The following is a 27,181-nucleotide window of genomic DNA, read 5'->3' on the forward strand; positions in this document are numbered from 1 at the left end:
CTCTCAGTGTGTACGAGTGTGAGTCTGACTCTCAGTGTGTACGAGTGTGAGTCTGACTCTCAGTGTGTACGAGTGTGAGTCTGACTCTCAGTGTGTACGAGTGTGAGTCTGACTCTCAGTGTGTACGAGTGTGACTGACTCAGTGTGTGTACGAGTGTGAGTCTGACTCTCAGTGTGCACGAGTGTGAGTCTGACTCTCAGTGTGTACGAGTGTGAGTCTGACTCAGTGTGTACGAGTGTGAGCCTGACTCAGTGTGTACGAGTGTGAGTCTGACTCTCAGTGTGTACGAGTGTGAGTCTGACTCTCAGTGTGTACGAGTGTGACTCTGACTCTCAGTGTGCACGAGTGTGAGTCTGACTCTCAGTGTGTACGAGTGTGAGCCTGACTCAGTGTTTACGAGTGTGAGTCTGACTCTCAGTGTGTACGAGTGTGAGTCTGACTCTCAGTGTGTACGAGTGTGAGTCTGACTCTCAGTGTGTACGAGTGTGACTCTGATTCTCAGTGTGTACGAGTGTGAGTCTGACTCTCAGTGTGTACGAGTGTGAGTCTGACTCTCAGTGTGTACGAGTGTGACTGACTCAGTGTGTGTACGAGTGTGAGTCTGACTCTCAGTGTGTACGAGTGTGACTGACTCAGTGTGTGTACGAGTGTGAGTCTGACTCTCAGTGTGCACGAGTGTGAGTCTGACTCTCAGTGTGTACGAGTGTGAGTCTGACTCAGTGTGTACGAGTGTGAGCCTGACTCAGTGTGTACGAGTGTGAGTCTGACTCTCAGTGTGTACGAGTGTGAGTCTGACTCTCAGTGTGTACGAGTGTGACTCTGACTCTCAGTGTGTACGAGTGTGAGTCTGACTCTCAGTGTGTACGAGTGTGAGCCTGACTCAGTGTGTACGAGTGTGAGTCTGACTCTCAGTGTGTGTACGAGTGTGAGTCTTACTCAGTGTGTGTACGAGTGTGACTCTGACTCTCAGTGTGTACGAGTGTGACTCTGACTCTCAGTGTGTGTACGAGTGTGACTCTGACTCTCAGTGTGTGTACGAGTGTGACTCTGACTCTCAGTGTGTGTACGAGTGTGACTCTGACTCTCAGTGTGTGTACGAGTGTGAGTGACTCTCAGTGTGTACGAGTGTGACTCTGACTCAGTGTGTGTACGAGTGTGACTCTGACTCAGTGTGTGTACGAGTGTGAGTCTGACTCTCAATGTGCACGAGTGTGAGTCTGACTCTCAGTGTGCACGAGTGTGAGTCTGTCTCTCAGTGTGCACGAGTTTGAGTCTGACTCTCAGTGTGTACGAGTGTGAGTCTGACTCTCAGTGTGTACGAGTGTGAGTCTGACTCTCAGTGTGCACGAGTGTGAGTCTGACTCTCAGTGTGCACGAGTGTGAGTCTGACTCAGTGTGTGTACGAGTGTGAGTCTGACTCAGTGTGTGTACGAGTGTGAGTCTGACTCTCAGTGTGTACGAGTGTGAGTCTGACTCTCAGTGTGCACGAGTGTGAGTCTGACTCTCAGTGTGTACGAGTGTGAGTCTGACTCTCAGTGTGTACGAGTGTGACTCTGACTCTCAGTGTGCACGAGTGTGAGTCTGACTCTCAGTGTGTACGAGTGTGAGCCTGACTCAGTGTGTACGAGTGTGAGTCTGACTCTCAGTGTGTACGAGTGTGAGTCTGACTCTCAGTGTGTACGAGTGTGAGTCTGACTCTCAGTGTGTACGAGTGTGAGTCTGACTCTCAGTGTGCACGAGTGTGAGTCTGACTCTCAGTGTGTACGAGTGTGAGTCTGACTCTCAGTGTGTACGAGTGTGAGTCTGACTCTCAGTGTGTACGAGTGTGAGTCTGACTCTCAGTGTGTACGAGTGTGACTCTGACTCTCAGTGTGTACGAGTGTGTCTGACTCTCAGTGTGTACGAGTGTGAGCCTGACTCAGTGTGTACGAGTGTGAGTCTGACTCTCAGTGTGTACGAGTGTGAGTCTGACTCTCAGTGTGTGTACGAGTGTGAGTCTGACTCAGTGTGTGTACGAGTGTGACTGACTCAGTGTGTGTACGAGTGTGAGTCTGACTCTCAGTGTGCACGAGTGTGAGTCTGACTCTCAGTGTGTACGAGTGTGAGTCTGACTCAGTGTGTACGAGTGTGAGCCTGACTCAGTGTGTACGAGTGTGAGTCTGACTCTCAGTGTGTACGAGTGTGAGTCTGACTCTCAGTGTGTACGAGTGTGACTCTGACTCTCAGTGTGCACGAGTGTGAGTCTGACTCTCAGTGTGTACGAGTGTGAGCCTGACTCAGTGTTTACGAGTGTGAGTCTGACTCTCAGTGTGTACGAGTGTGAGTCTGACTCTCAGTGTGTACGAGTGTGAGTCTGACTCTCAGTGTGTACGAGTGTGACTCTGATTCTCAGTGTGTACGAGTGTGAGTCTGACTCTCAGTGTGTACGAGTGTGAGTCTGACTCTCAGTGTGTGTACGAGTGTGACTCTGACTCTCAGTGTGTGTACGAGTGTGACTCTGACTCAGTGTGTGTACGAGTGTGACTCTGACTCTCAGTGTGCACGAGTATGAGTCTGACTCTCAGTGTGCACGAGTGTGAGTCTGACTCAGTGTGTACGAGTGTGAGCCTGACTCAGTGTGTACGAGTGTGAGTCTGACTCTCAGTGTGTACGAGTGTGAGTCTGACTCTCAGTGTGTACGAGTGTGACTCTGACTCTCAGTGTGCACGAGTGTGAGTCTGACTCTCAGTGTATACGAGTGTGAGTCTGACTCAGTGTGTACGAGTGTGAGTCTGACTCTCAGTGTGTGTACGAGTGTGAGTCTTACTCAGTGTGTGTACGAGTGTGACTCTGACTCTCAGTGTGTACGAGTGTGACTCTGACTCTCAGTGTGTGTACGAGTGTGACTCTGACTCTCAGTGTGTGTACGAGTGTGACTCTGACTCTCAGTGTGTGTACGAGTGTGACTCTGACTCTCAGTGTGTGTACGAGTGTGAGTGACTCTCAGTGTGTACGAGTGTGACTCTGACTCAGTGTGTGTACGAGTGTGACTCTGACTCAGTGTGTGTACGAGTGTGAGTCTGACTCTCAATGTGCACGAGTGTGAGTCTGTCTCTCAGTGTGCACGAGTTTGAGTCTGACTCTCAGTGTGTACGAGTGTGAGTCTGACTCTCAGTGTGTACGAGTGTGAGTCTGACTCTCAGTGTGCACGAGTGTGAGTCTGACTCTCAGTGTGTACGAGTGTGAGCCTGACTCAGTGTGTACGAGTGTGAGTCTGACTCTCAGTGTGTACGAGTGTGAGTCTGACTCTCAGTGTGTACGAGTGTGAGTCTGACTCTCAGTGTGTACGAGTGTGAGTCTGACTCTCAGTGTGCACGAGTGTGAGTCTGACTCTCAGTGTGTACGAGTGTGAGTCTGACTCTCAGTGTGTACGAGTGTGAGTCTGACTCTCAGTGTGTACGAGTGTGAGTCTGACTCTCAGTGTGTACGAGTGTGAGTCTGACTCTCAGTGTGTACGAGTGTGAGTCTGACTCTCAGTGTGTACGAGTGTGACTGACTCAGTGTGTGTACGAGTGTGAGTCTGACTCTCAGTGTGCACGAGTGTGAGTCTGACTCTCAGTGTGTACGAGTGTGAGTCTGACTCAGTGTGTACGAGTGTGAGCCTGACTCAGTGTGTACGAGTGTGAGTCTGACTCTCAGTGTGTACGAGTGTGAGTCTGACTCTCAGTGTGTACGAGTGTGACTCTGACTCTCAGTGTGCACGAGTGTGAGTCTGACTCTCAGTGTGTACGAGTGTGAGCCTGACTCAGTGTTTACGAGTGTGAGTCTGACTCTCAGTGTGTACGAGTGTGAGTCTGACTCTCAGTGTGTACGAGTGTGAGTCTGACTCTCAGTGTGTACGAGTGTGACTCTGATTCTCAGTGTGTACGAGTGTGAGTCTGACTCTCAGTGTGTACGAGTGTGAGTCTGACTCTCAGTGTGTACGAGTGTGACTGACTCAGTGTGTGTACGAGTGTGAGTCTGACTCTCAGTGTGTACGAGTGTGACTGACTCAGTGTGTGTACGAGTGTGAGTCTGACTCTCAGTGTGCACGAGTGTGAGTCTGACTCTCAGTGTGTACGAGTGTGAGTCTGACTCAGTGTGTACGAGTGTGAGCCTGACTCAGTGTGTACGAGTGTGAGTCTGACTCTCAGTGTGTACGAGTGTGAGTCTGACTCTCAGTGTGTACGAGTGTGACTCTGACTCTCAGTGTGTACGAGTGTGAGTCTGACTCTCAGTGTGTACGAGTGTGAGCCTGACTCAGTGTGTACGAGTGTGAGTCTGACTCTCAGTGTGTGTACGAGTGTGAGTCTTACTCAGTGTGTGTACGAGTGTGACTCTGACTCTCAGTGTGTACGAGTGTGACTCTGACTCTCAGTGTGTGTACGAGTGTGACTCTGACTCTCAGTGTGTGTACGAGTGTGACTCTGACTCTCAGTGTGTGTACGAGTGTGACTCTGACTCTCAGTGTGTGTACGAGTGTGAGTGACTCTCAGTGTGTACGAGTGTGACTCTGACTCAGTGTGTGTACGAGTGTGACTCTGACTCAGTGTGTGTACGAGTGTGAGTCTGACTCTCAATGTGCACGAGTGTGAGTCTGACTCTCAGTGTGCACGAGTGTGAGTCTGTCTCTCAGTGTGCACGAGTTTGAGTCTGACTCTCAGTGTGTACGAGTGTGAGTCTGACTCTCAGTGTGTACGAGTGTGAGTCTGACTCTCAGTGTGCACGAGTGTGAGTCTGACTCTCAGTGTGCACGAGTGTGAGTCTGACTCAGTGTGTGTACGAGTGTGAGTCTGACTCAGTGTGTGTACGAGTGTGAGTCTGACTCTCAGTGTGTACGAGTGTGAGTCTGACTCTCAGTGTGCACGAGTGTGAGTCTGACTCTCAGTGTGTACGAGTGTGAGTCTGACTCTCAGTGTGTACGAGTGTGACTCTGACTCTCAGTGTGCACGAGTGTGAGTCTGACTCTCAGTGTGTACGAGTGTGAGCCTGACTCAGTGTGTACGAGTGTGAGTCTGACTCTCAGTGTGTACGAGTGTGAGTCTGACACTCAGTGTGTACGAGTGTGAGTCTGACTCTCAGTGTGTACGAGTGTGAGTCTGACTCTCAGTGTGCACGAGTGTGAGTCTGACTCTCAGTGTGTACGAGTGTGAGTCTGACTCTCAGTGTGTACGAGTGTGAGTCTGACTCTCAGTGTGTACGAGTGTGAGTCTGACTCTCAGTGTGTACGAGTGTGACTGACTCAGTGTGTGTACGAGTGTGAGTCTGACTCTCAGTGTGCACGAGTGTGAGTCTGACTCTCAGTGTGTACGAGTGTGAGTCTGACTCAGTGTGTACGAGTGTGAGCCTGACTCAGTGTGTACGAGTGTGAGTCTGACTCTCAGTGTGTACGAGTGTGAGTCTGACTCTCAGTGTGTACGAGTGTGACTCTGACTCTCAGTGTGCACGAGTGTGAGTCTGACTCTCAGTGTGCACGAGTGTGAGTCTGACTCAGTGTGTGTACGAGTGTGAGTCTGACTCAGTGTGTGTACGAGTGTGAGTCTGACTCTCAGTGTGTACGAGTGTGAGTCTGACTCTCAGTGTGCACGAGTGTGAGTCTGACTCTCAGTGTGTAAGAGTGTGAGTCTGACTCTCAGTGTGTACGAGTGTGACTCTGACTCTCAGTGTGCACGAGTGTGAGTCTGACTCTCAGTGTGTACGAGTGTGAGTCTGACTCTCAGTGTGTACGAGTGTGAGTCTGACTCTCAGTGTGTACGAGTGTGAGTCTGACTCTCAGTGTGTACGAGTGTGACTGACTCAGTGTGTGTACGAGTGTGAGTCTGACTCTCAGTGTGCACGAGTGTGAGTCTGACTCTCAGTGTGTACGAGTGTGAGTCTGACTCAGTGTGTACGAGTGTGAGCCTGACTCAGTGTGTACGAGTGTGAGTCTGACTCTCAGTGTGTACGAGTGTGAGTCTGACTCTCAGTGTGTACGAGTGTGACTCTGACTCTCAGTGTGCACGAGTGTGAGTCTGACTCTCAGTGTGTACGAGTGTGAGCCTGACTCAGTGTTTACGAGTGTGAGTCTGACTCTCAGTGTGTACGAGTGTGAGTCTGACTCTCAGTGTGTACGAGTGTGAGTCTGACTCTCAGTGTGTACGAGTGTGACTCTGATTCTCAGTGTGTACGAGTGTGAGTCTTACTCTCAGTGTGTACGAGTGTGAGCCTGACTCAGTGTGTACGAGTGTGAGTCTGACTCTCAGTGTGTACGAGTGTGAGTCTGACTCTCAGTGTGTACGAGTGTGAGTCTGACTCTCAGTGTGCACGAGTGTGAGTCTGACTCTCAGTGTGTACGAGTGTGAGTCTGACTCTCAGTGTGTACGAGTGTGAGTCTGACTCTCAGTGTGTACGAGTGTGAGTCTGACTCTCAGTGTGTACGAGTGTGACTGACTCAGTGTGTGTACGAGTGTGAGTCTGACTCTCAGTGTGCACGAGTGTGAGTCTGACTCTCAGTGTGTACGAGTGTGAGTCTGACTCAGTGTGTACGAGTGTGAGCCTGACTCAGTGTGTACGAGTGTGAGTCTGACTCTCAGTGTGTACGAGTGTGAGTCTGACTCTCAGTGTGTACGAGTGTGACTCTGACTCTCAGTGTGCACGAGTGTGAGTCTGACTCTCAGTGTGCACGAGTGTGAGTCTGACTCAGTGTGTGTACGAGTGTGAGTCTGACTCTCAGTGTGTACGAGTGTGACTGACTCAGTGTGTGTACGAGTGTGAGTCTGACTCTCAGTGTGCACGAGTGTGAGTCTGACTCTCAGTGTGTACGAGTGTGAGTCTGACTCAGTGTGTACGAGTGTGAGCCTGACTCAGTGTGTACGAGTGTGAGTCTGACTCTCAGTGTGTACGAGTGTGAGTCTGACTCTCAGTGTGTACGAGTGTGACTCTGACTCTCAGTGTGTACGAGTGTGAGTCTGACTCTCAGTGTGTACGAGTGTGAGCCTGACTCAGTGTGTACGAGTGTGAGTCTGACTCTCAGTGTGTGTACGAGTGTGAGTCTTACTCAGTGTGTGTACGAGTGTGACTCTGACTCTCAGTGTGTACGAGTGTGACTCTGACTCTCAGTGTGTGTACGAGTGTGACTCTGACTCTCAGTGTGTGTACGAGTGTGACTCTGACTCTCAGTGTGTGTACGAGTGTGACTCTGACTCTCAGTGTGTGTACGAGTGTGAGTGACTCTCAGTGTGTACGAGTGTGACTCTGACTCAGTGTGTGTACGAGTGTGACTCTGACTCAGTGTGTGTACGAGTGTGAGTCTGACTCTCAATGTGCACGAGTGTGAGTCTGACTCTCAGTGTGCACGAGTGTGAGTCTGTCTCTCAGTGTGCACGAGTTTGAGTCTGACTCTCAGTGTGTACGAGTGTGAGTCTGACTCTCAGTGTGTACGAGTGTGAGTCTGACTCTCAGTGTGCACGAGTGTGAGTCTGACTCTCAGTGTGCACGAGTGTGAGTCTGACTCAGTGTGTGTACGAGTGTGAGTCTGACTCAGTGTGTGTACGAGTGTGAGTCTGACTCTCAGTGTGTACGAGTGTGAGTCTGACTCTCAGTGTGCACGAGTGTGAGTCTGACTCTCAGTGTGTACGAGTGTGAGTCTGACTCTCAGTGTGTACGAGTGTGACTCTGACTCTCAGTGTGCACGAGTGTGAGTCTGACTCTCAGTGTGTACGAGTGTGAGCCTGACTCAGTGTGTACGAGTGTGAGTCTGACTCTCAGTGTGTACGAGTGTGAGTCTGACTCTCAGTGTGTACGAGTGTGAGTCTGACTCTCAGTGTGTACGAGTGTGAGTCTGACTCTCAGTGTGCACGAGTGTGAGTCTGACTCTCAGTGTGTACGAGTGTGAGTCTGACTCTCAGTGTGTACGAGTGTGAGTCTGACTCTCAGTGTGTACGAGTGTGAGTCTGACTCTCAGTGTGTACGAGTGTGACTGACTCAGTGTGTGTACGAGTGTGAGTCTGACTCTCAGTGTGCACGAGTGTGAGTCTGACTCTCAGTGTGTACGAGTGTGAGTCTGACTCAGTGTGTACGAGTGTGAGCCTGACTCAGTGTGTACGAGTGTGAGTCTGACTCTCAGTGTGTACGAGTGTGAGTCTGACTCTCAGTGTGTACGAGTGTGACTCTGACTCTCAGTGTGCACGAGTGTGAGTCTGACTCTCAGTGTGCACGAGTGTGAGTCTGACTCAGTGTGTGTACGAGTGTGAGTCTGACTCAGTGTGTGTACGAGTGTGAGTCTGACTCTCAGTGTGTACGAGTGTGAGTCTGACTCTCAGTGTGCACGAGTGTGAGTCTGACTCTCAGTGTGTAAGAGTGTGAGTCTGACTCTCAGTGTGTACGAGTGTGACTCTGACTCTCAGTGTGCACGAGTGTGAGTCTGACTCTCAGTGTGTACGAGTGTGAGTCTGACTCTCAGTGTGTACGAGTGTGAGTCTGACTCTCAGTGTGTACGAGTGTGAGTCTGACTCTCAGTGTGTACGAGTGTGACTGACTCAGTGTGTGTACGAGTGTGAGTCTGACTCTCAGTGTGCACGAGTGTGAGTCTGACTCTCAGTGTGTACGAGTGTGAGTCTGACTCAGTGTGTACGAGTGTGAGCCTGACTCAGTGTGTACGAGTGTGAGTCTGACTCTCAGTGTGTACGAGTGTGAGTCTGACTCTCAGTGTGTACGAGTGTGACTCTGACTCTCAGTGTGCACGAGTGTGAGTCTGACTCTCAGTGTGTACGAGTGTGAGCCTGACTCAGTGTTTACGAGTGTGAGTCTGACTCTCAGTGTGTACGAGTGTGAGTCTGACTCTCAGTGTGTACGAGTGTGAGTCTGACTCTCAGTGTGTACGAGTGTGACTCTGATTCTCAGTGTGTACGAGTGTGAGTCTTACTCTCAGTGTGTACGAGTGTGAGCCTGACTCAGTGTGTACGAGTGTGAGTCTGACTCTCAGTGTGTACGAGTGTGAGTCTGACTCTCAGTGTGTACGAGTGTGAGTCTGACTCTCAGTGTGCACGAGTGTGAGTCTGACTCTCAGTGTGTACGAGTGTGAGTCTGACTCTCAGTGTGTACGAGTGTGAGTCTGACTCTCAGTGTGTACGAGTGTGAGTCTGACTCTCAGTGTGTACGAGTGTGACTGACTCAGTGTGTGTACGAGTGTGAGTCTGACTCTCAGTGTGCACGAGTGTGAGTCTGACTCTCAGTGTGTACGAGTGTGAGTCTGACTCAGTGTGTACGAGTGTGAGCCTGACTCAGTGTGTACGAGTGTGAGTCTGACTCTCAGTGTGTACGAGTGTGAGTCTGACTCTCAGTGTGTACGAGTGTGACTCTGACTCTCAGTGTGCACGAGTGTGAGTCTGACTCTCAGTGTGCACGAGTGTGAGTCTGACTCAGTGTGTGTACGAGTGTGAGTCTGACTCAGTGTGTGTACGAGTGTGAGTCTGACTCTCAGTGTGTACGAGTGTGAGTCTGACTCTCAGTGTGCACGAGTGTGAGTCTGACTCTCAGTGTGTACGAGTGTGAGTCTGACTCTCAGTGTGCACGAGTGTGAGTCTGACTCTCAGTGTGTACGAGTGTGAGCCTGACTCAGTGTGTACGAGTGTGAGTCTGACTCTCAGTGTGTACGAGTGTGAGTCTGACTCTCAGTGTGTACGAGTGTGAGTCTGACTCTCAGTGTGTACGAGTGTGAGTCTGACTCTCAGTGTGCACGAGTGTGAGTCTGACTCTCAGTGTGTACGAGTGTGAGTCTGACTCTCAGTGTGTACGAGTGTGAGTCTGACTCTCAGTGTGTACGAGTGTGAGTCTGACTCTCAGTGTGTACGAGTGTGACTGACTCAGTGTGTGCACGAGTGTGAGTCTGACTCTCAGTGTGTACGAGTGTGAGTCTGACTCAGTGTGTACGAGTGTGAGCCTGACTCAGTGTGTACGAGTGTGAGTCTGACTCTCAGTGTGTACGAGTGTGAGTCTGACTCTCAGTGTGTACGAGTGTGACTCTGACTCTCAGTGTGCACGAGTGTGAGTCTGACTCTCAGTGTGTACGAGTGTGAGCCTGACTCAGTGTTTACGAGTGTGAGTCTGACTCTCAGTGTGTACGAGTGTGAGTCTGACTCTCAGTGTGTACGAGTGTGAGTCTGACTCTCAGTGTGTACGAGTGTGACTCTGATTCTCAGTGTGTACGAGTGTGAGTCTGACTCTCAGTGTGTGTACGAGTGTGACTCTGACTCTCAGTGTGTGTACGAGTGTGACTCTGACTCAGTGTGTGTACGAGTGTGACTCTGACTCTCAGTGTGCACGAGTGTGAGTCTGACTCTCAGTGTGCACGAGTGTGAGTCTGACTCAGTGTGTACGAGTTTGAGCCTGACTCAGTGTGTACGAGTGTGAGCCTGACTCAGTGTGTACGAGTGTGAGTCTGACTCTCAGTGTGTACGAGTGTGAGTCTGACTCTCAGTGTGTACGAGTGTGACTCTGACTCTCAGTGTGCACGAGTGTGAGTCTGACTCTCAGTGTATACGAGTGTGAGTCTGACTCAGTGTGTACGAGTGTGACTCTGACTCTCAGTGTGTACGAGTGTGAGTCTGACTCTCAGTGTGTACGAGTGTGACTCTGACTCAGTGTGTGTACGAGTGTGAGTCTGACTCTCAATGTGCACGAGTGTGAGTCTGTCTCTCAGTGTGCACGAGTTTGAGTCTGACTCTCAGTGTGTACGAGTGTGAGTCTGACTCTCAGTGTGTACGAGTGTGAGTCTGACTCTCAGTGTGCACGAGTGTGAGTCTGACTCTCAGTGTGTACGAGTGTGAGCCTGACTCAGTGTGTACGAGTGTGAGTCTGACTCTCAGTGTGTACGAGTGTGAGTCTGACTCTCAGTGTGTACGAGTGTGAGTCTGACTCTCAGTGTGTACGAGTGTGAGTCTGACTCTCAGTGTGCACGAGTGTGAGTCTGACTCTCAGTGTGTACGAGTGTGAGTCTGACTCTCAGTGTGTACGAGTGTGAGTCTGACTCTCAGTGTGTACGAGTGTGAGTCTGACTCTCAGTGTGTACGAGTGTGACTGACTCAGTGTGTGTACGAGTGTGAGTCTGACTCTCAGTGTGCACGAGTGTGAGTCTGACTCTCAGTGTGTACGAGTGTGAGTCTGACTCAGTATGTACGAGTGTGAGCCTGACTCAGTGTGTACGAGTGTGAGTCTGACTCTCAGTGTGTACGAGTGTGAGTCTGACTCTCAGTGTGTACGAGTGTGACTCTGACTCTCAGTGTGCACGAGTGTGAGTCTGACTCTCAGTGTGTACGAGTGTGAGCCTTACTCAGTGTTTACGAGTGTGAGTCTGACTCTCAGTGTGTACGAGTGTGAGTCTGACTCTCAGTGTGTACGAGTGTGAGTCTGACTCTCAGTGTGTACGAGTGTGACTCTGATTCTCAGTGTGTACGAGTGTGAGTCTGACTCTCAGTGTGTACGAGTGTGAGTCTGACTCTCAGTGTGTGTACGAGTGTGAGTCTGACTCTCAGTGTGTGTACGAGTGTGACTCTGACTCTCAGTGTGTGTACGAGTGTGACTCTGACTCTCAGTGTGTGTACGAGTGTGACTCTGACTCAGTGTGTGTACGAGTGTGACTCTGACTCTCAGTGTGCACGAGTATGAGTCTGACTCTCAGTGTGCACGAGTGTGAGTCTGACTCAGTGTGTACGAGTGTGAGCCTGACTCAGTGTGTACGAGTGTGAGTCTGACTCTCAGTGTGTACGAGTGTGAGTCTGACTCTCAGTGTGTACGAGTGTGACTCTGACTCTCAGTGTGCACGAGTGTGAGTCTGACTCTCAGTGTATACGAGTGTGAGTCTGACTCTCAGTGTGTACGAGTGTGACTCTGACTCTCAGTGTGTACGAGTGTGAGCCTGACTCAGTGTGTACGAGTGTGAGCCTGACTCAGTGTGTACGAGTGTGAGTCTGACTCTCAGTGTGTGTACGAGTGTGAGTCTTACTCAGTGTGTGTACGAGTGTGACTCTGACTCTCAGTGTGTACGAGTGTGACTCTGACTCTCAGTGTGTGTACGAGTGTGACTCTGACTCTCAGTGTGTGTACGAGTGTGACTCTGACTCTCAGTGTGTGTACGAGTGTGAGTGACTCTCAGTGTGTACGAGTGTGACTCTGACTCAGTGTGTGTACGAGTGTGACTCTGACTCAGTGTGTGTACGAGTGTGAGTCTGACTCTCAATGTGCACGAGTGTGAGTCTGTCTCTCAGTGTGCACGAGTTTGAGTCTGACTCTCAGTGTGTACGAGTGTGAGTCTGACTCTCAGTGTGTACGAGTGTGAGTCTGACTCTCAGTGTGTACGAGTGTGAGTCTGACTCTCAGTGTGTACGAGTGTGAGTCTGACTCTCAGTGTGCACGAGTGTGAGTCTGACTCTCAGTGTGTACGAGTGTGAGCCTGACTCAGTGTGTACGAGTGTGAGCCTGACTCAGTGTGTACGAGTGTGAGTCTGACTCTCAGTGTGTACGAGTGTGAGTCTGACTCTCAGTGTGTACGAGTGTGACTCTGACTCTCAGTGTGCACGAGTGTGAGTCTGACTCTCAGTGTGTACGAGTGTGAGCCTGACTCAGTGTTTACGAGTGTGAGTCTGACTCTCAGTGTGTACGAGTGTGAGTCTGACTCTCAGTGTGTACGAGTGTGAGTCTGACTCTCAGTGTGTACGAGTGTGACTCTGATTCTCAGTGTGTACGAGTGTGAGTCTGACTCTCAGTGTGTACGAGTGTGAGCCTGACTCAGTGTGTACGAGTGTGAGTCTGACTCTCAGTGTGTGTACGAGTGTGAGTCTGACTCTCAGTGTGTGTACGAGTGTGACTCTGACTCTCAGTGTGTGTACGAGTGTGACTCTGACTCAGTGTGTGTACGAGTGTGACTCTGACTCTCAGTGTGCACGAGTATGAGTCTGACTCTCAGTGTGCACGAGTGTGAGTCTGACTCAGTGTGTACGAGTGTGAGCCTGACTCAGTGTGTACGAGTGTGAGTCTGACTCTCAGTGTGTGTACGAGTGTGAGTCTTACTCAGTGTGTGTACGAGTGTGACTCTGACTCTCAGTGTGTACGAGTGTGACTCTGACTCTCAGTGTGTGTACGAGTGTGACTCTGACTCTCAGTGTGTGTACGAGTGTGACTCTGACTCTCAGTGTGTGTACGAGTGTGACTCTGACTCTCAGTGTGTGTACGAGTGTGAGTGACTCTCAGTGTGTACGAGTGTGACTCTGACTCAGTGTGTGTACAAGTGTGACTCTGACTCAGTGTGTGTACGAGTGTGAGTCTGACTCTCAATGTGCACGAGTGTGAGTCTGACTTTCAGTGTGCACGAGTGTGAGTCTGTCTCTCAGTGTGCACGAGTTTGAGTCTGACTCTCAGTGTGTACGAGTGTGAGTCTGACTCTCAGTGTGTACGAGTGTGAGTCTGACTCTCAGTGTGCACGAGTGTGAGTCTGACTCTCAGTGTGCACGAGTGTGAGTCTGACTCAGTGTGTGTACGAGTGTGAGTCTGACTCTCAGTGTGTACGAGTGTGAGTCTGACTCTCAGTGTGTACGAGTGTGAGTCTGACTCTCAGTGTGCACGAGTGTGAGTCTGACTCTCAGTGTGTACGAGTGTGAGTCTGACTCTCAGTGTGTACGAGTGTGAGTCTGACTCAGTGTGTGTACGAGTGTGAGTCTGACTCAGTGTGTGTACGAGTGTGAGTCTGACTCTCAGTGTGCACGAGTGTGAGTCTGACTCTCAGTGTGCACGAGTGTGAGTCTGACTCAGTGTGTGTACGAGTGTGAGCCTGACTCAGTGTGTACGAGTGTGAGTCTGACTCTCAGTGTGCACGAGTGTGAGTCTGACTCTCAGTGTGCACGAGTGTGAGTCTGACTCAGTGTGTGTACGAGTGTGACTCTGACTCAGTGTGTGTACGAGTGTGAGTCTGACTCTCAGTGTGCACGAGTGTGAGTCTGACTCTCAGTGTGTACGAGTGTGACTCTGACTCTCAGTGTGCACGAGTGTGAGTGACTCTCAGTGTGTACGAGTGTGAGTCTGACTCTCAGTGTGTACGAGTGTGAGTCTGACTCTCAGTGTGTACGAGTGTGAGTCTGACTCTCAGTGTGTACGAGTGTGAGTCTGACTCTCAGTGTGTACGAGTGTGACTGACTCAGTGTGTGTACGAGTGTGAGTCTGACTCTCAGTGTGCACGAGTGTGAGTCTGACTCTCAGTGTGTACGAGTGTGAGTCTGACTCAGTGTGTACGAGTGTGAGCCTGACTCAGTGTGTACGAGTGTGAGTCTGACTCAGTGTGCACGAGTGTGAGTCTGACTCTCAGTGTGCACGAGTGTGAGTCTGACTCAGTGTGTGTACGAGTGTGACTCTGACTCAGTGTGTGTACGAGTGTGAGTCTGACTCTCAGTGTGCACGAGTGTGAGTCTGACTCTCAGTGTGCACGAGTGTGAGTGACTCTCAGTGTGTACGAGTGTGAGTCTGACTCTCAGTGTGTACGAGTGTGAGTCTGACTCTCAGTGTGTACGAGTGTGAGTCTGACTCTCAGTGTGTACGAGTGTGAGTCTGACTCTCAGTGTGTACGAGTGTGACTGACTCAGTGTGTGTACGAGTGTGAGTCTGACTCTCAGTGTGCACGAGTGTGAGTCTGACTCTCAGTGTGTACGAGTGTGAGTCTGACTCAGTGTGTACGAGTGTGAGCCTGACTCAGTGTGTACGAGTGTGAGTCTGACTCTCAGTGTGTACGAGTGTGAGTCTGACTCTCAGTGTGTACGAGTGTGACTCTGACTCTCAGTGTGCACGAGTGTGAGTCTGACTCAGTGTGTACGAGTGTGAGCCTGACTCAGTGTGTACGAGTGTGAGTCTGACTCTCAGTGTGTACGAGTGTGAGTCTGACTCTCAGTGTGTACGAGTGTGAGTCTGACTCTCAGTTCGTACGAGTGTGACTCTGACTCTCAGTGTGCACGAGTGTGAGTCTGACTCTCAGTGTATACGAGTGTGAGTCTGACTCTCAGTGTGTACGAGTGTGAGTCTGACTCTCAGTGTGTACGAGTGTGAGTCTGACTCTCAGTGTGTCCGAGTGTGAGCCTGACTCAGTGTGTACGAGTGTGAGTCTGACTCTCAGTGTGTACGAGTGTGAGTCTGACTCTCAGTGTGTGTACGAGTGTGAGTCTTACTCAGTGTGTGTACGAGTGTGACTCTGACTCTCAGTGTGTACGAGTGTGACTCTGACTCTCAGTGTGTGTACGAGTGTGACTCTGACTCTCAGTGTGTGTACGAGTGTGACTCTGACTCTCAGTGTGTGTACGAGTGTGACTCTGACTCTCAGTGTGTGTACGAGTGTGAGTGACTCTCAGTGTGTACGAGTGTGACTCTGACTCAGTGTGTGTACAAGTGTGACTCTGACTCAGTGTGTGTACGAGTGTGAGTCTGACTCTCAATGTGCACGAGTGTGAGTCTGACTTTCAGTGTGCACGAGTGTGAGTCTGTCTCTCAGTGTGCACGAGTTTGAGTCTGACTCTCAGTGTGTACGAGTGTGAGTCTGACTCTCAGTGTGTACGAGTGTGAGTCTGACTCTCAGTGTGCACGAGTGTGAGTCTGACTCTCAGTGTGCACGAGTGTGAGTCTGACTCAGTGTGTGTACGAGTGTGAGTCTGACTCTCAGTGTGTACGAGTGTGAGTCTGACTCTCAGTGTGTACGAGTGTGAGTCTGACTCTCAGTGTGCACGAGTGTGAGTCTGACTCTCAGTGTGTACGAGTGTGAGTCTGACTCTCAGTGTGTACGAGTGTGAGTCTGACTCAGTGTGTGTACGAGTGTGAGTCTGACTCAGTGTGTGTACGAGTGTGAGTCTGACTCTCAGTGTGCACGAGTGTGAGTCTGACTCTCAGTGTGCACGAGTGTGAGTCTGACTCAGTGTGTGTACGAGTGTGAGCCTGACTCAGTGTGTACGAGTGTGAGTCTGACTCTCAGTGTGCACGAGTGTGAGTCTGACTCTCAGTGTGCACGAGTGTGAGTCTGACTCAGTGTGTGTACGAGTGTGACTCTGACTCAGTGTGTGTACGAGTGTGAGTCTGACTCTCAGTGTGCACGAGTGTGAGTCTGACTCTCAGTGTGTACGAGTGTGACTCTGACTCTCAGTGTGCACGAGTGTGAGTGACTCTCAGTGTGTACGAGTGTGAGTCTGACTCTCAGTGTGTACGAGTGTGAGTCTGACTCTCAGTGTGTACGAGTGTGAGTCTGACTCTCAGTGTGTACGAGTGTGAGTCTGACTCTCAGTGTGTACGAGTGTGACTGACTCAGTGTGTGTACGAGTGTGAGTCTGACTCTCAGTGTGCACGAGTGTGAGTCTGACTCTCAGTGTGTACGAGTGTGAGTCTGACTCAGTGTGTACGAGTGTGAGCCTGACTCAGTGTGTACGAGTGTGAGTCTGACTCAGTGTGCACGAGTGTGAGTCTGACTCTCAGTGTGCACGAGTGTGAGTCTGACTCAGTGTGTGTACGAGTGTGACTCTGACTCAGTGTGTGTACGAGTGTGAGTCTGACTCTCAGTGTGCACGAGTGTGAGTCTGACTCTCAGTGTGCACGAGTGTGAGTGACTCTCAGTGTGTACGAGTGTGAGTCTGACTCTCAGTGTGTACGAGTGTGAGTCTGACTCTCAGTGTGTACGAGTGTGAGTCTGACTCTCAGTGTGTACGAGTGTGAGTCTGACTCTCAGTGTGTACGAGTGTGACTGACTCAGTGTGTGTACGAGTGTGAGTCTGACTCTCAGTGTGTACGAGTGTGAGTCTGACTCAGTGTGTACGAGTGTGAGCCTGACTCAGTGTGTACGAGTGTGAGTCTGACTCTCAGTGTGTACGAGTGTGAATCTGACTCTCAGTGTGTACGAGTGTGACTCTGACTCTCAGTGTGCACGAGTGTGAGTCTGACTCAGTGTGTACGAGTGTGAGCCTGACTCAGTGTGTACGAGTGTGAGTCTGACTCTCAGTGTGTACGAGTGTGAGTCTGACTCTCAGTGTGTACGAGTGTGAGTCTGACTCTCAGTTCGTACGAGTGTGACTCTGACTCTCAGTGTGCACGAGTGTGAGTCTGACTCTCAGTGTATACGAGTGTGAGTCTGACTCTCAGTGTGTACGAGTGTGAGTCTGACTCTCAGTGTGTACGAGTGTGAGTCTGACTCTCAGTGTGTCCGAGTGTGAGCCTGACTCAGTGTGTACGAGTGTGAGTCTGACTCTCAGTGTGTACGAGTGTGAGTCTGACTCTCAGTGTGTACGAGTGTGAGTCTGACTCTCAGTGTGTACGAGTGTGAGCCTGACTCAGTGTGTACGAGTGTGAGTCTGACTCTCAGTGTGTGTACGAGTGTGAGTCTGACTCAGTGTGTGTACGAGTGTGACTCTGACTCTCAGTGTGTACGAGTGTGACTCTGACTCTCAGTGTGTGTACGAGTGTGACTCTGACTCAGTGTGTGTACGAGTGTGACTCTGACTCTCAGTGTGCACGAGTATGAGTCTGACTCTCAGTGTGTACGAGTGTGAGTCTGACTCAGTGTGTACGAGTGTGAGCCTGACTCAGTGTGTACGAGTGTGAGTCTGACTCTCAGTGTGTACGAGTGTGAGTCTGACTCTCAGTGTGTACGAGTGTGAGTCTGACTCTCAGTGCGTACGAGTGTGACTCTGACTCTCAGTGTGCACGAGTGTGAGTCTGACTCTCAGTGTATACGAGTGTGAGTCTGACTCTCAGTGTGTACGAGTGTGACTCTGACTCTCAGTGTGTACGAGTGTGAGTCTGACTCTCAGTGTGTACGAGTGTGAGCCTGACTCAGTGTGTACGAGTGTGAGTCTGACTCTCAGTGTGTGTACGAGTGTGAGTCTTACTCAGTGTGTGTACGAGTGTGACTGACTCTCAGTGTGTACGAGTGTGACTCTGACTCTCAGTGTGTGTACGAGTGTGACTCTGACTCTCAGTGTGTGTACGAGTGTGACTCTGACTCTCAGTGTGTGTACGAGTGTGACTCTGACTCTCAGTGTGTGTACGAGTGTGAGTGACTCTCAGTGTGTACGACTGTGACTCTGACTCAGTGTGTGTACGAGTGTGAGTCTGACTCTCAGTGTGCACGAGTGTGAGTCTGACTCTCAGTGTGTACGAGTGTGAGTCTGACTCTCAGTGTGTACGAGTGTGAGTCTGACTCTCAGTGTGCACGAGTGTGAGTCTGTCTCTCAGTGTGCACGAGTTTGAGTCTGACTCTCAGTGTGTACGAGTGTGAGCCTGACTCAGTGTGTACGAGTGTGGGTCTGACTCTCAGTGTGCACGAGTGTGAGTCTGACTCTCAGTGTGTACGAGTGTGAGTCTGACTCAGTGTGTGTACGAGTGTGAGTCTGACTCAGTGTGTGTACGAGTGTGAGTCTGACTCTCAGTGTGTACGAGTGTGAGTCTGACTCTCAGTGTGCACGAGTGTGAGTCTGACTCTCAGTGTGTACGAGTGTGAGTCTGACTCTCAGTGTGTACGAGTGTGAGTCTGACTCAGTGTGTGTACGAGTGTGAGTCTGACTCAGTGTGTGTACGAGTGTGAGTCTGACTCTCAGTGTGCACGAGTGTGAGTCTGACTCAGTGTGCACGAGTGTGAGTCTGACTCAGTGTGTGTACGAGTGTGAGCCTGACTCAGTGTGTACGAGTGTGAGTCTGACTCTCAGTGTGCACGAGTGTGAGTCTGACTCTCAGTGTGTACGAGTGTGAACCCGACTCTGAACAATGTTTCACTCCTCGTGCATTTCGGCACCCATGCCATCTTTGTGTGAATATCAAACTCCTGGCACTGGCCACCATTTCACAGGCATCTGTTATCACTGTAGGGCATATGAATATGAAGTTGACCTGATGGTACATGTTATGTCACGTGGACTTGTGTAAGGCAGCTGGTAAAAATGTATAAATTGTTGGGAGTGATCAGGGTGCACAAGTATCCTGCTGTTCTAAACTGGACAGAGTAGTAAATGTTAAAATACCACGCCCTGATAAGAGGCAGGGACTGAATTTAAGGTCAGTAGACGTTTGAAACCGCAATTTTGGTCATACTATCCTGAATATGGACTTTCCACTGATGCGTTTCTAACCAGGCCACGTTTATGAGTTTGTATTGTCGGCAAACTTCAGGGCCACCCTCCTCCGGGTAACGGTGTCATTCTGCAACAAAATTTGAATGAAGGGACCATAAACAAGAAACATTAACGCAGGCAACAGGAATAGCTGAAACTCACACCGCTTCCTGCGCAGGACAGCGGCGGCTTTCAGATGGTGTCTCTGATGGAGCTGGCGGAGGTGACGGAGGAGGGGGTCCGCTTCTCATCTCCATATGATGGCCGCCACATCCTCCTGACGCCCGAGGCCTCCATTCACATTCAGAATTCCCTGGGTGAGAGGCCTCCATCCACATTCACAATGCCCTCGGGAGCTCCCTGCATTCACCTTCACAATGCCCTTGGAAAGCGACACTGCCTTGAAGGGAATGCTCATGCAGAGATGCACACAGCTGTGATGTAGTAAAGAAGTGTGTGCTGTGTATCTCCGGATGTGGCATAGTGACGAGGTGTGTGCTGTGTGTGTCAGGATGTGGCATAGTGACGAGGTGTGCGCTGTGTGTGTCAGGATGTGGCATAGTGACGAGGTGTGTGCTGTGTGTGTTGGGATGTGGCAGAGTAATGAGGTGTGTGCTGTGTCAGGCTCTGACATTATGATGCAGCTGGATGATGTGGTGAGCAGCACGGTGACCGGGCCACGTGTGGAGGAAGCCATGTGGAGGTGAGGGTGCTGTCACGTGGTGTGTTCACTCGTCAGTGAGTGACGTGGTGTGTTCACTCGTCAGTGACGCGGTGTGTTCACTCGTCAGTGTGTGACGTGGTGTGTTCACTCGTCAGTGACGCGGTGTGTTCACTCGTCAGTGACGCGATGTGTTCACTCGTCAGTGACGCGGTGTGTTCACTCGTCAGTGACGTGATGTGTTCACTCGTCAGTGACGCGATGTGTTCACTCGTCAGTGACGCGGTGTGTTCACTCGTCAGTGACGCGATGTTGTTCACTTGTCAGTGTGTGACGTGGTGTGTTCACTCGTCAGTGTGTGACGTGGTGTGTTCACTCGTCAGTGTGTGACGTGGTGTGTTCACTCGTCAGGTCCGTGCGCTGGTTGGATCGCTGCATTGCAGCAAACAAGAACCCAGACTCCCAGAACCTGTTTGCGATCATCCAGGGCGGACTTGACCCCGACCTACGGCTCAAGTGTCTGCAGGGTACGCGGCGCACGCCAGGCCACTGAGGGTCTGGAGCTCGCTTCGTGAAGTCCGCCCGCACGGTCACTGAGTAACAGTGGCACCCTGGCTACCCTCTAAACAAGAGATTGAATGCACTCGTGGTCGCCCTCCGGGATGAAGATGGAACCACATCATGATAGATAGACACTTATAATGAGTACAGACACACACAAACAAATGTCCCAGGTACAAAATAAATGTTCCCGTAAATAAGAAGAAGTTGCAGATGTCACATTGTGGTCAATGCCACCACCTAGAGTACAGCAAACACTCCTGGGCCAAACACTCGGAGCACATGGTGGCAGCAAACTTTGACGCCTGTGCTGTATGAATGAGTCTTAATGAGCACGAGATCGGTCTCCAGTGATACCTTTGTTCCACTGTTACCTGTTGCGAGTTTCTTTAAGATGCATACGTAGTTCTTAACCGAACTGTAGGCCTGAATCAGGCTGATGGAGCCATTGTGCTTGCAAGACACATCTTCATGTGTTGTTTTAACTGTTTGGTTTTTGTTGTGATGGATTTCCTCATCGTTTATAGAACTGGATTCGAGGGGTAGATGTACAGGACAGGCGGTCGTCGCTTTTACGACACAATGCGCTCCTGGAAACCCTGTCGTAAAATTGGATTATAGTCAATCGGACTGTCGTAAACTGCTTGTATTGAGTGCCTAAAAATGTATTTCTTGCTGCCCCTGCTGTTGGCGCAGAGATGAGCAAGCGCGACGTGCCAGGCTTCGCCATCGGGGGCCTGAGCGGCGGAGAGGAGAAGCAGCTGTTCTGGAGAGCGGTGAAGCTGAGCACCAAGCACCTGCCCCGCGACAAGCCCCGATACCTCATGGGCGTAGGGTGAGCCGCGTGCTACAGAGCCCCGAGAGCGCTGCGTACGCTCAGCGAGTCGCCTTCCGCTCCGGCTGGCAAGATGCGCTTCCACTCGGCTGCTCGTGGGCGTGCAAGCGCAGCGCGCCGCGCTCCAGACCCGGCAACCCGAGTTCAGTTCCCGCTAACGGCCAATGACACTGGTGAATAATTGAACCGGTCCTGGGTCGTCTTGACCTCCAAGTTACATGTTGTATTTGTTGAACCAGGTGAGATCTCAGCGGTCCAGGATAGAGTCTCATTCACAAGAACAACCTACAATGAGGGCCTGGCACGGTGCGGGAACATCACCACTGGGGAAACCGAGGTGGCCGGGCGAGGTGCCACCTCGATGCTGGCACGGTGGAGGTTCTCAGTGCCCCTCTTGTGGTGTGTGAGGCTACATGGGAGGGTGGTTGTCTATGTGTGCGGTGCAGCTACGCCACGGACCTGGTGGTGTGTGTCGCCCTCGGCTGTGACATGTTCGACTGCGTATTCCCCACTCGGACAGCCGTGAGTACGCCTTCCCACACAGACCGGTACCGATCTGCACCGCCACCCAGCACCACTGCTGCGTAGCAGGGGCAGAATGGGTGGCAATCCCTGGCCCGCTCCGCCTGATGCAAGGCCATGACCTAGCAGGGGCCTGTGGACAACCGTGTGTGGGAGTGAGTCAAGAATATTCGTAACCCCCAAATGTGAATTCTGTCTCGGTCCGCACACCCCTAACGATGGCACTGGAGATAACTGCCGACCTCTATGTTTACGTCCAATCCCTACTCTCGTCAAACAGGTGGTTCCTGATTATTGAGTGAGACGTCGGAGTTTGGAGTGTGTGATGTTCATCGGTAACGGACGTGTGCGATGGTGCGTAGAGATTTGGCTCGGCGCTGGTGCCATCCGGCTCTCTCCAGCTGAAGAACAAGACATTCGCCAAAGACTTCGCTTCCATAGATGACCAGTGCACTTGCCCCACGTGCAAAAGGTCAGTGTGCGTTCTGTCAGCGTCAGGTCCTGTGCGGTACGGAGACAATTCAACTATTTAAACTTTTTATTTTTCCAGGTCAGAAGGCCCACTTAGCTATTTAGCTCTTTTTCAGAAGCGATCTGGCCACAAATGATCGTCTCACAAAGTGGCTTATCATATGGATATTTATGGTAGCAAAATTCTCTAAACGCATGTTGATTGTAAATGTGGAGGGAAAAGCCAGAGGACCCGGAGAAAAATCCACGCGATCACGGGGAGAACATGCAAACTCCAAATATACAGGTTTCAGTGTTGGGATCTAACCCATGACCTCCTGTATACCAGGCTAGGTAGTTAATATATCTCCATTGCAGCGCCCCAATTGCAGTTGTGCCATGAACATCAGGGATTTCAGCGGCACGCGTCAAGTTCTGTTATCTGCTGCACACTTAAATCATAAATGTTTCCTTCAGAATTCACTTTAACTAACCACAACCATTTGTTTTTTTAACAGATTAATATCGATGCTGTTTGGTGGCGGTTGTGGTCCAGATTTCACTGTAGAATGTCTATCAACTTATCAGTTACAATGCATCCAGAAGTAGATATCATTTGGTATGGGACCAGTTGTGGAGGACTGCTATAAATTTAGCCAAAGTAACCTTGACCTCTAACAATTGAGAATCGGCGAGACGTTTTAAATGATTTCCAGTAATTTGTCAATGCGCTGCCAAATGAAGGCTTTTAACATCGTCTGATTGACCCTACTTCACCGCGCTGGTCAGTGCAGATTTGTGAAGGAATCACGGGCTTGGCTTGTGCGTGTGGTTCTCCTCTCCCAAGGTGTTCGAGAGCGTTCCTGCACGGGCTGTTCCGGAGCGACCCCGCGGCGTGCCACCACGTCACGGTGCACAACATCGCCTACCAAGTACGCACCCAGCGCCACACGCACTTCCACTCGTTCTCACGCTCTACGCTACTCCACTCGTTCTCACGCTCCACGCTCCTCCACTCGTTCTCACGCTCCACACTCCTCCACTCGTTCTCACGCTCCACACTCCTCCACTCGTTCTCACGCTCCACACTCCTCCACTCGTTCTCACGCTCCACACTCCTCCACTCGTTCTCACGCTCCACACTCCTCCACTCGTTCTCACGCTCCACACTCCTCCACTCGTTCTCACACTCCACACTCCTCCACTCGTTCTCACGCTCCACACTCCTCCACTCGTTCTCACGCTCCACACTCCTCCACTCGTTCTCACACTCCACACTCCTCCACTCGTTCACGCACCGCACGCTCCTTCACGCGCTCTCACACTGGACGGTCTACATGCTGTTTTGTTGGTAATTGCACGTGTGTTTTAGAAACTTTAGTAACCTTCAACGATTTAATAATGAGCAATATCTAGTGGTAGGGGCATGCGGGGACAGGTCCTAGTTCAGGTAGGGGGAACTCAATGGGAGCCAGGATGGGAACTGCTGGCCTCTCTCTCCGTAGCGTGAAGCTCATCTCACCGGCCACCCACCGGCGCTCGCGCCCCAACACTTGACGCGCCGTGCCTCTCCTCCCTGCACAGCTGTCGCTGATGAGCGCCATGAGGGACAGCATCGTGGAGCAGCGCTTCCCGGACTTTGTGCGCGGGTTCATGGCCCGGCGGTACGGCTCGCGCGACGCCTACCCACACTGGGCCGTGGACGCGCTGGCATCCGTCAACATCGCCCTCCCATAAGGCGCGCTCTGGTCGCGTGCTCGTGGGCGATTTCAGCAACATTTTCACTGCCAGATCTTGTCTGATGGCGCGCGCCTTGACACACAGCCCGTTTCTCAACGTGCACCGCGTTTTCGTTCCCACGCGTGTCTGTGTAGCCGCTGTGGTTTGATGAGGACCGTTGCAGCCTCGATGACCCCACCCTGCTGCCTTGTCTGTATGCAACACACGTGGCCCTCTCCCCACAGCTACGTTCACATCAAATGCGGTCCATTGGCTGTAAGAGGTGATATTATAATTGGTGATATTTTATACTGTGCAAGTAGTCCCGAGTTCACGTTATCTGGTGCACTTCTCTGTTTTAACAAGTTGCAATGATCTCATTTAAAATAAACGTCGATGCCTCCCACGTGTTTACGCATTTCTTCACGCGCGCGTCGTGAGACTCCCTCCTCGTCACCAAGTGTTTGCCAACTCTAACCGAGTAAAACCCCAGGGCTCAGAACGTTCTGGGACTTGTTTTTGTCTTCATTGTGGCTCTCCCACTTCCACCCATCACGTATTCCTCAGCAAGGCAGACGGTTATATTGAGGGCGACAATTGACATGACTCTGCCTCTTTATATATACACTGTGCCTATCCTTACAATTTAAATGTTTATTCATGGAGATATGGTTAAATGCTATCATACAAACAAAAAAACATGGTCACATTTTTTTCGTAGGCAGTCTCCTGTGCCGATTGGATAATGCGGCCCGGACCATGGGGAGAACATGTCCACTCAAAATATACAGGCATTGTCAGGGTTGGAATGGGTCACCAGCACCACGCCTGGCCGCCTTTGTCTCCCACGTGGTGATGTTTACACACCACACATGGACTCATTTGAGGCCGAGTAGACATCGAAGAGGCCCAAAACCTGTTCTGATAATCGTCACTGCTTTTGGCCATGAGCGGGGAATCAAACTCGGTCGCCAGGTTCGTAGCGCGGTACGCCAACACCTCCACCACAACTCCCCATACAAGGCATACTGAAAGACACGTACCCTCACTCCCAGCGCACGTTGGATGGTTAAAACATGAATATCTCATGGAATCTCTTTCGTTAGTGCGGATATCGTAAGTCGGACGTTCGAAAGTTGGGGATTGCCTGTATACAGTGGCCAGAGTTCTCCATGAATTAAACCCTAATAAGTATTAACTAAATGTTTTTTTTTAAAGCGTACATTTCTCGCTTAATTTGAGTCACCATCTCCTGAGTACCCATAACGTACGTACCCCGTGTCTGTCGTACACCCTTCTCCACTTGATAGACACAAAATTTACACTAACAAAAACATTTGTTCGAGGGTAGCAAGTGTTATTTTCCAATTGCTTTTGCCTCGAAAGAACAAAAAGTGGCTATTATCCCCCACAAACTCTGCGTTTGTGACCAGGACACAAGCAAAGTTAATATCCACTCGATTAATAACACTGTAACAAATGTATTATGTTTTTGTTCCTGGGTAGTCCGTGTTATTTCCTAATTGCTTACGCCTCACGCGGAGCACGTGGAGGAGGAAGACGACGAGGAGGAGGAGGAAGAGATTGTCGGCTTCGCACTTGACCCCGATCTCGCAGCATCATCTCCATGAGAGGTTTTAGCGAGAGAGAGAGAGAGATCTCCACACTGAGTAGAAAGATCGCGCTTCTCACGGCCAACATCAATCACGGTCAATGAACTGGTCCTGGGCTTCCCCTAGTTCGACTCGGCCTCACGAGTACCTCGTGTGGAATATAAACATCACTACTAGGGAGACAAAGGCGGCCGGGCGTGGTGCTGGCCACCCACCTTGTGTGTCATGCCAGCCTTCGCTAACAGCACTTGCCCCAACAGCATGTGAGAAGCTACGCGGGGGAGGAGGGTGGGAGGGAGTCTTTGTACGTGTGTAGTGACATGCCTCTGTATAAGCACAGAAGTCGAGATGGGAACTCGGCTGGTTCTGCAGAAGCATCGCGATCGAGCATCCACACAAAGACAAAATAAGAACCCATATCTAGCATAGAGAGAGGGTCCTTGCCTGGAAAACATATCTCAAGCAATTTACACGAACGACGAGATATACCAACATGTACAGTACTGTATTTAGTGTGAATTATGATCTTGATATGAGCCGGATATCTCTACGCCAGCCAATTGCAATGAAGTTGCTGTGACATCACCACAGTGAAATTTCGATGTAAAGCTTTCGTGACTGCAGGGATTCATCTTCTTGGTTCTTTCGGTAAAGTCACGTAGAATGGAAATAATAAAATAATAAAAATAAACCAATAAAATAATTCTCACAACCTTTCGGCCACAACGCAAGCAGCCGTCCTCAGGTGAAGAACAGGTCTGTCGAGACGACAGTCTGAATGACACACCCCAGGCTTGGAGCGTATATTTAAGCTGGGAGGGAGGAGGAAGAGCACCTTGCCAAAATAATTTGCATATCAAGAGGAATTTTAGCATATTTATGGGAAATGCAGATATGCGATTAGTACTACTTGTGAAATGCGTAGGAGGTTTGGCGAGGGGTTTAAAGTTATGTTTTGCCCGTGCATTATGCAGGATTAGCAGCATCAAAGGGAGGGGATAGGGGGAAGCATTAATAAAGGGAAGGAATGTTAATAGTCTGTAGCTGCAGTAACTAGACCACCACGTAAACAACTAAAGTATAAACTACATAGTATCATCAGTATACTAAATATACTCTCCAATAAGCTGAGCTACTAACAGTAAGTAATGCATTACAATTCTATGTCGCAAAAAATATAATATGCTTCCAGCTAAACTTTATTCTCTTACATCACACGGTCAGATTTCCATTCATGACGTGTTATGCATAAAAATACAAATATCCCCTTTATAGCCTTAATGGACTTTTAAGGCAAGTGCTGTTAGCTTTGAAGGTCGGCATAGGATATGAGATGTGGGTAGCTCGCACAAGGCTCGGCCGCCTTTGTCTCCCTTGTGGCGATGTTTACACATCGCACCAAATACCCGTTTGAAATTGAGTCGACCTCGGGGAGGCCCAGGACCGGTTCAGATATTTCTCACACACACTCGAGATCTGTCTGGGCTTGAGCCAGGTTTCTCTACACCACATGCTACTCATGCTTGGCTGCTCCCTGGCCTTTTCTCACCGCAGACACCCACGCCTGCCGCCCATAGGTCACGAGATGGAGCAGGTAGCTCGTAGCAGGGGAATCTCCTTTCCTGTCCGAGACCCAATGATGACTCAAGACAGAAGAGATGTCAACCCGGTTACCCGAATGCAACGAGTCGTCAGCACGGCGCAGCC

At 50.7% G+C, this 27,181-nt stretch overlaps 1 protein-coding gene across 1 annotated transcript in view; it reads left to right on the plus strand.

The window, feature by feature from the left end:
- The window catches only part of QTRT1 (queuine tRNA-ribosyltransferase catalytic subunit 1), a 90,868-nt gene extending 66,601 nt beyond the window's left edge, over window positions 1-24,267 (plus strand). The window contains exons 3-10 of the mRNA XM_078593363.1: window positions 19,292-19,430; window positions 19,738-19,816; window positions 20,186-20,301; window positions 21,032-21,170; window positions 21,617-21,692; window positions 22,055-22,164; window positions 22,990-23,074; window positions 23,727-24,267. Coding sequence (XP_078449489.1) covers window positions 19,292-19,430; window positions 19,738-19,816; window positions 20,186-20,301; window positions 21,032-21,170; window positions 21,617-21,692; window positions 22,055-22,164; window positions 22,990-23,074; window positions 23,727-23,879 — 897 coding nt within the window. The 3' untranslated portion in view covers window positions 23,880-24,267. The remainder of the gene's footprint in view (window positions 1-19,291; window positions 19,431-19,737; window positions 19,817-20,185; window positions 20,302-21,031; window positions 21,171-21,616; window positions 21,693-22,054; window positions 22,165-22,989; window positions 23,075-23,726) is intronic.
- Window positions 24,268-27,181: the final 2,914 nt, after the last annotated feature.

This window comes from Lampetra planeri, chromosome 4 (assembly GCF_965212315.1).
Source record: "Lampetra planeri chromosome 4, kcLamPlan1.2.h2, whole genome shotgun sequence".
Lineage (NCBI taxonomy): Eukaryota > Metazoa > Chordata > Hyperoartia > Petromyzontiformes > Petromyzontidae > Lampetra > Lampetra planeri.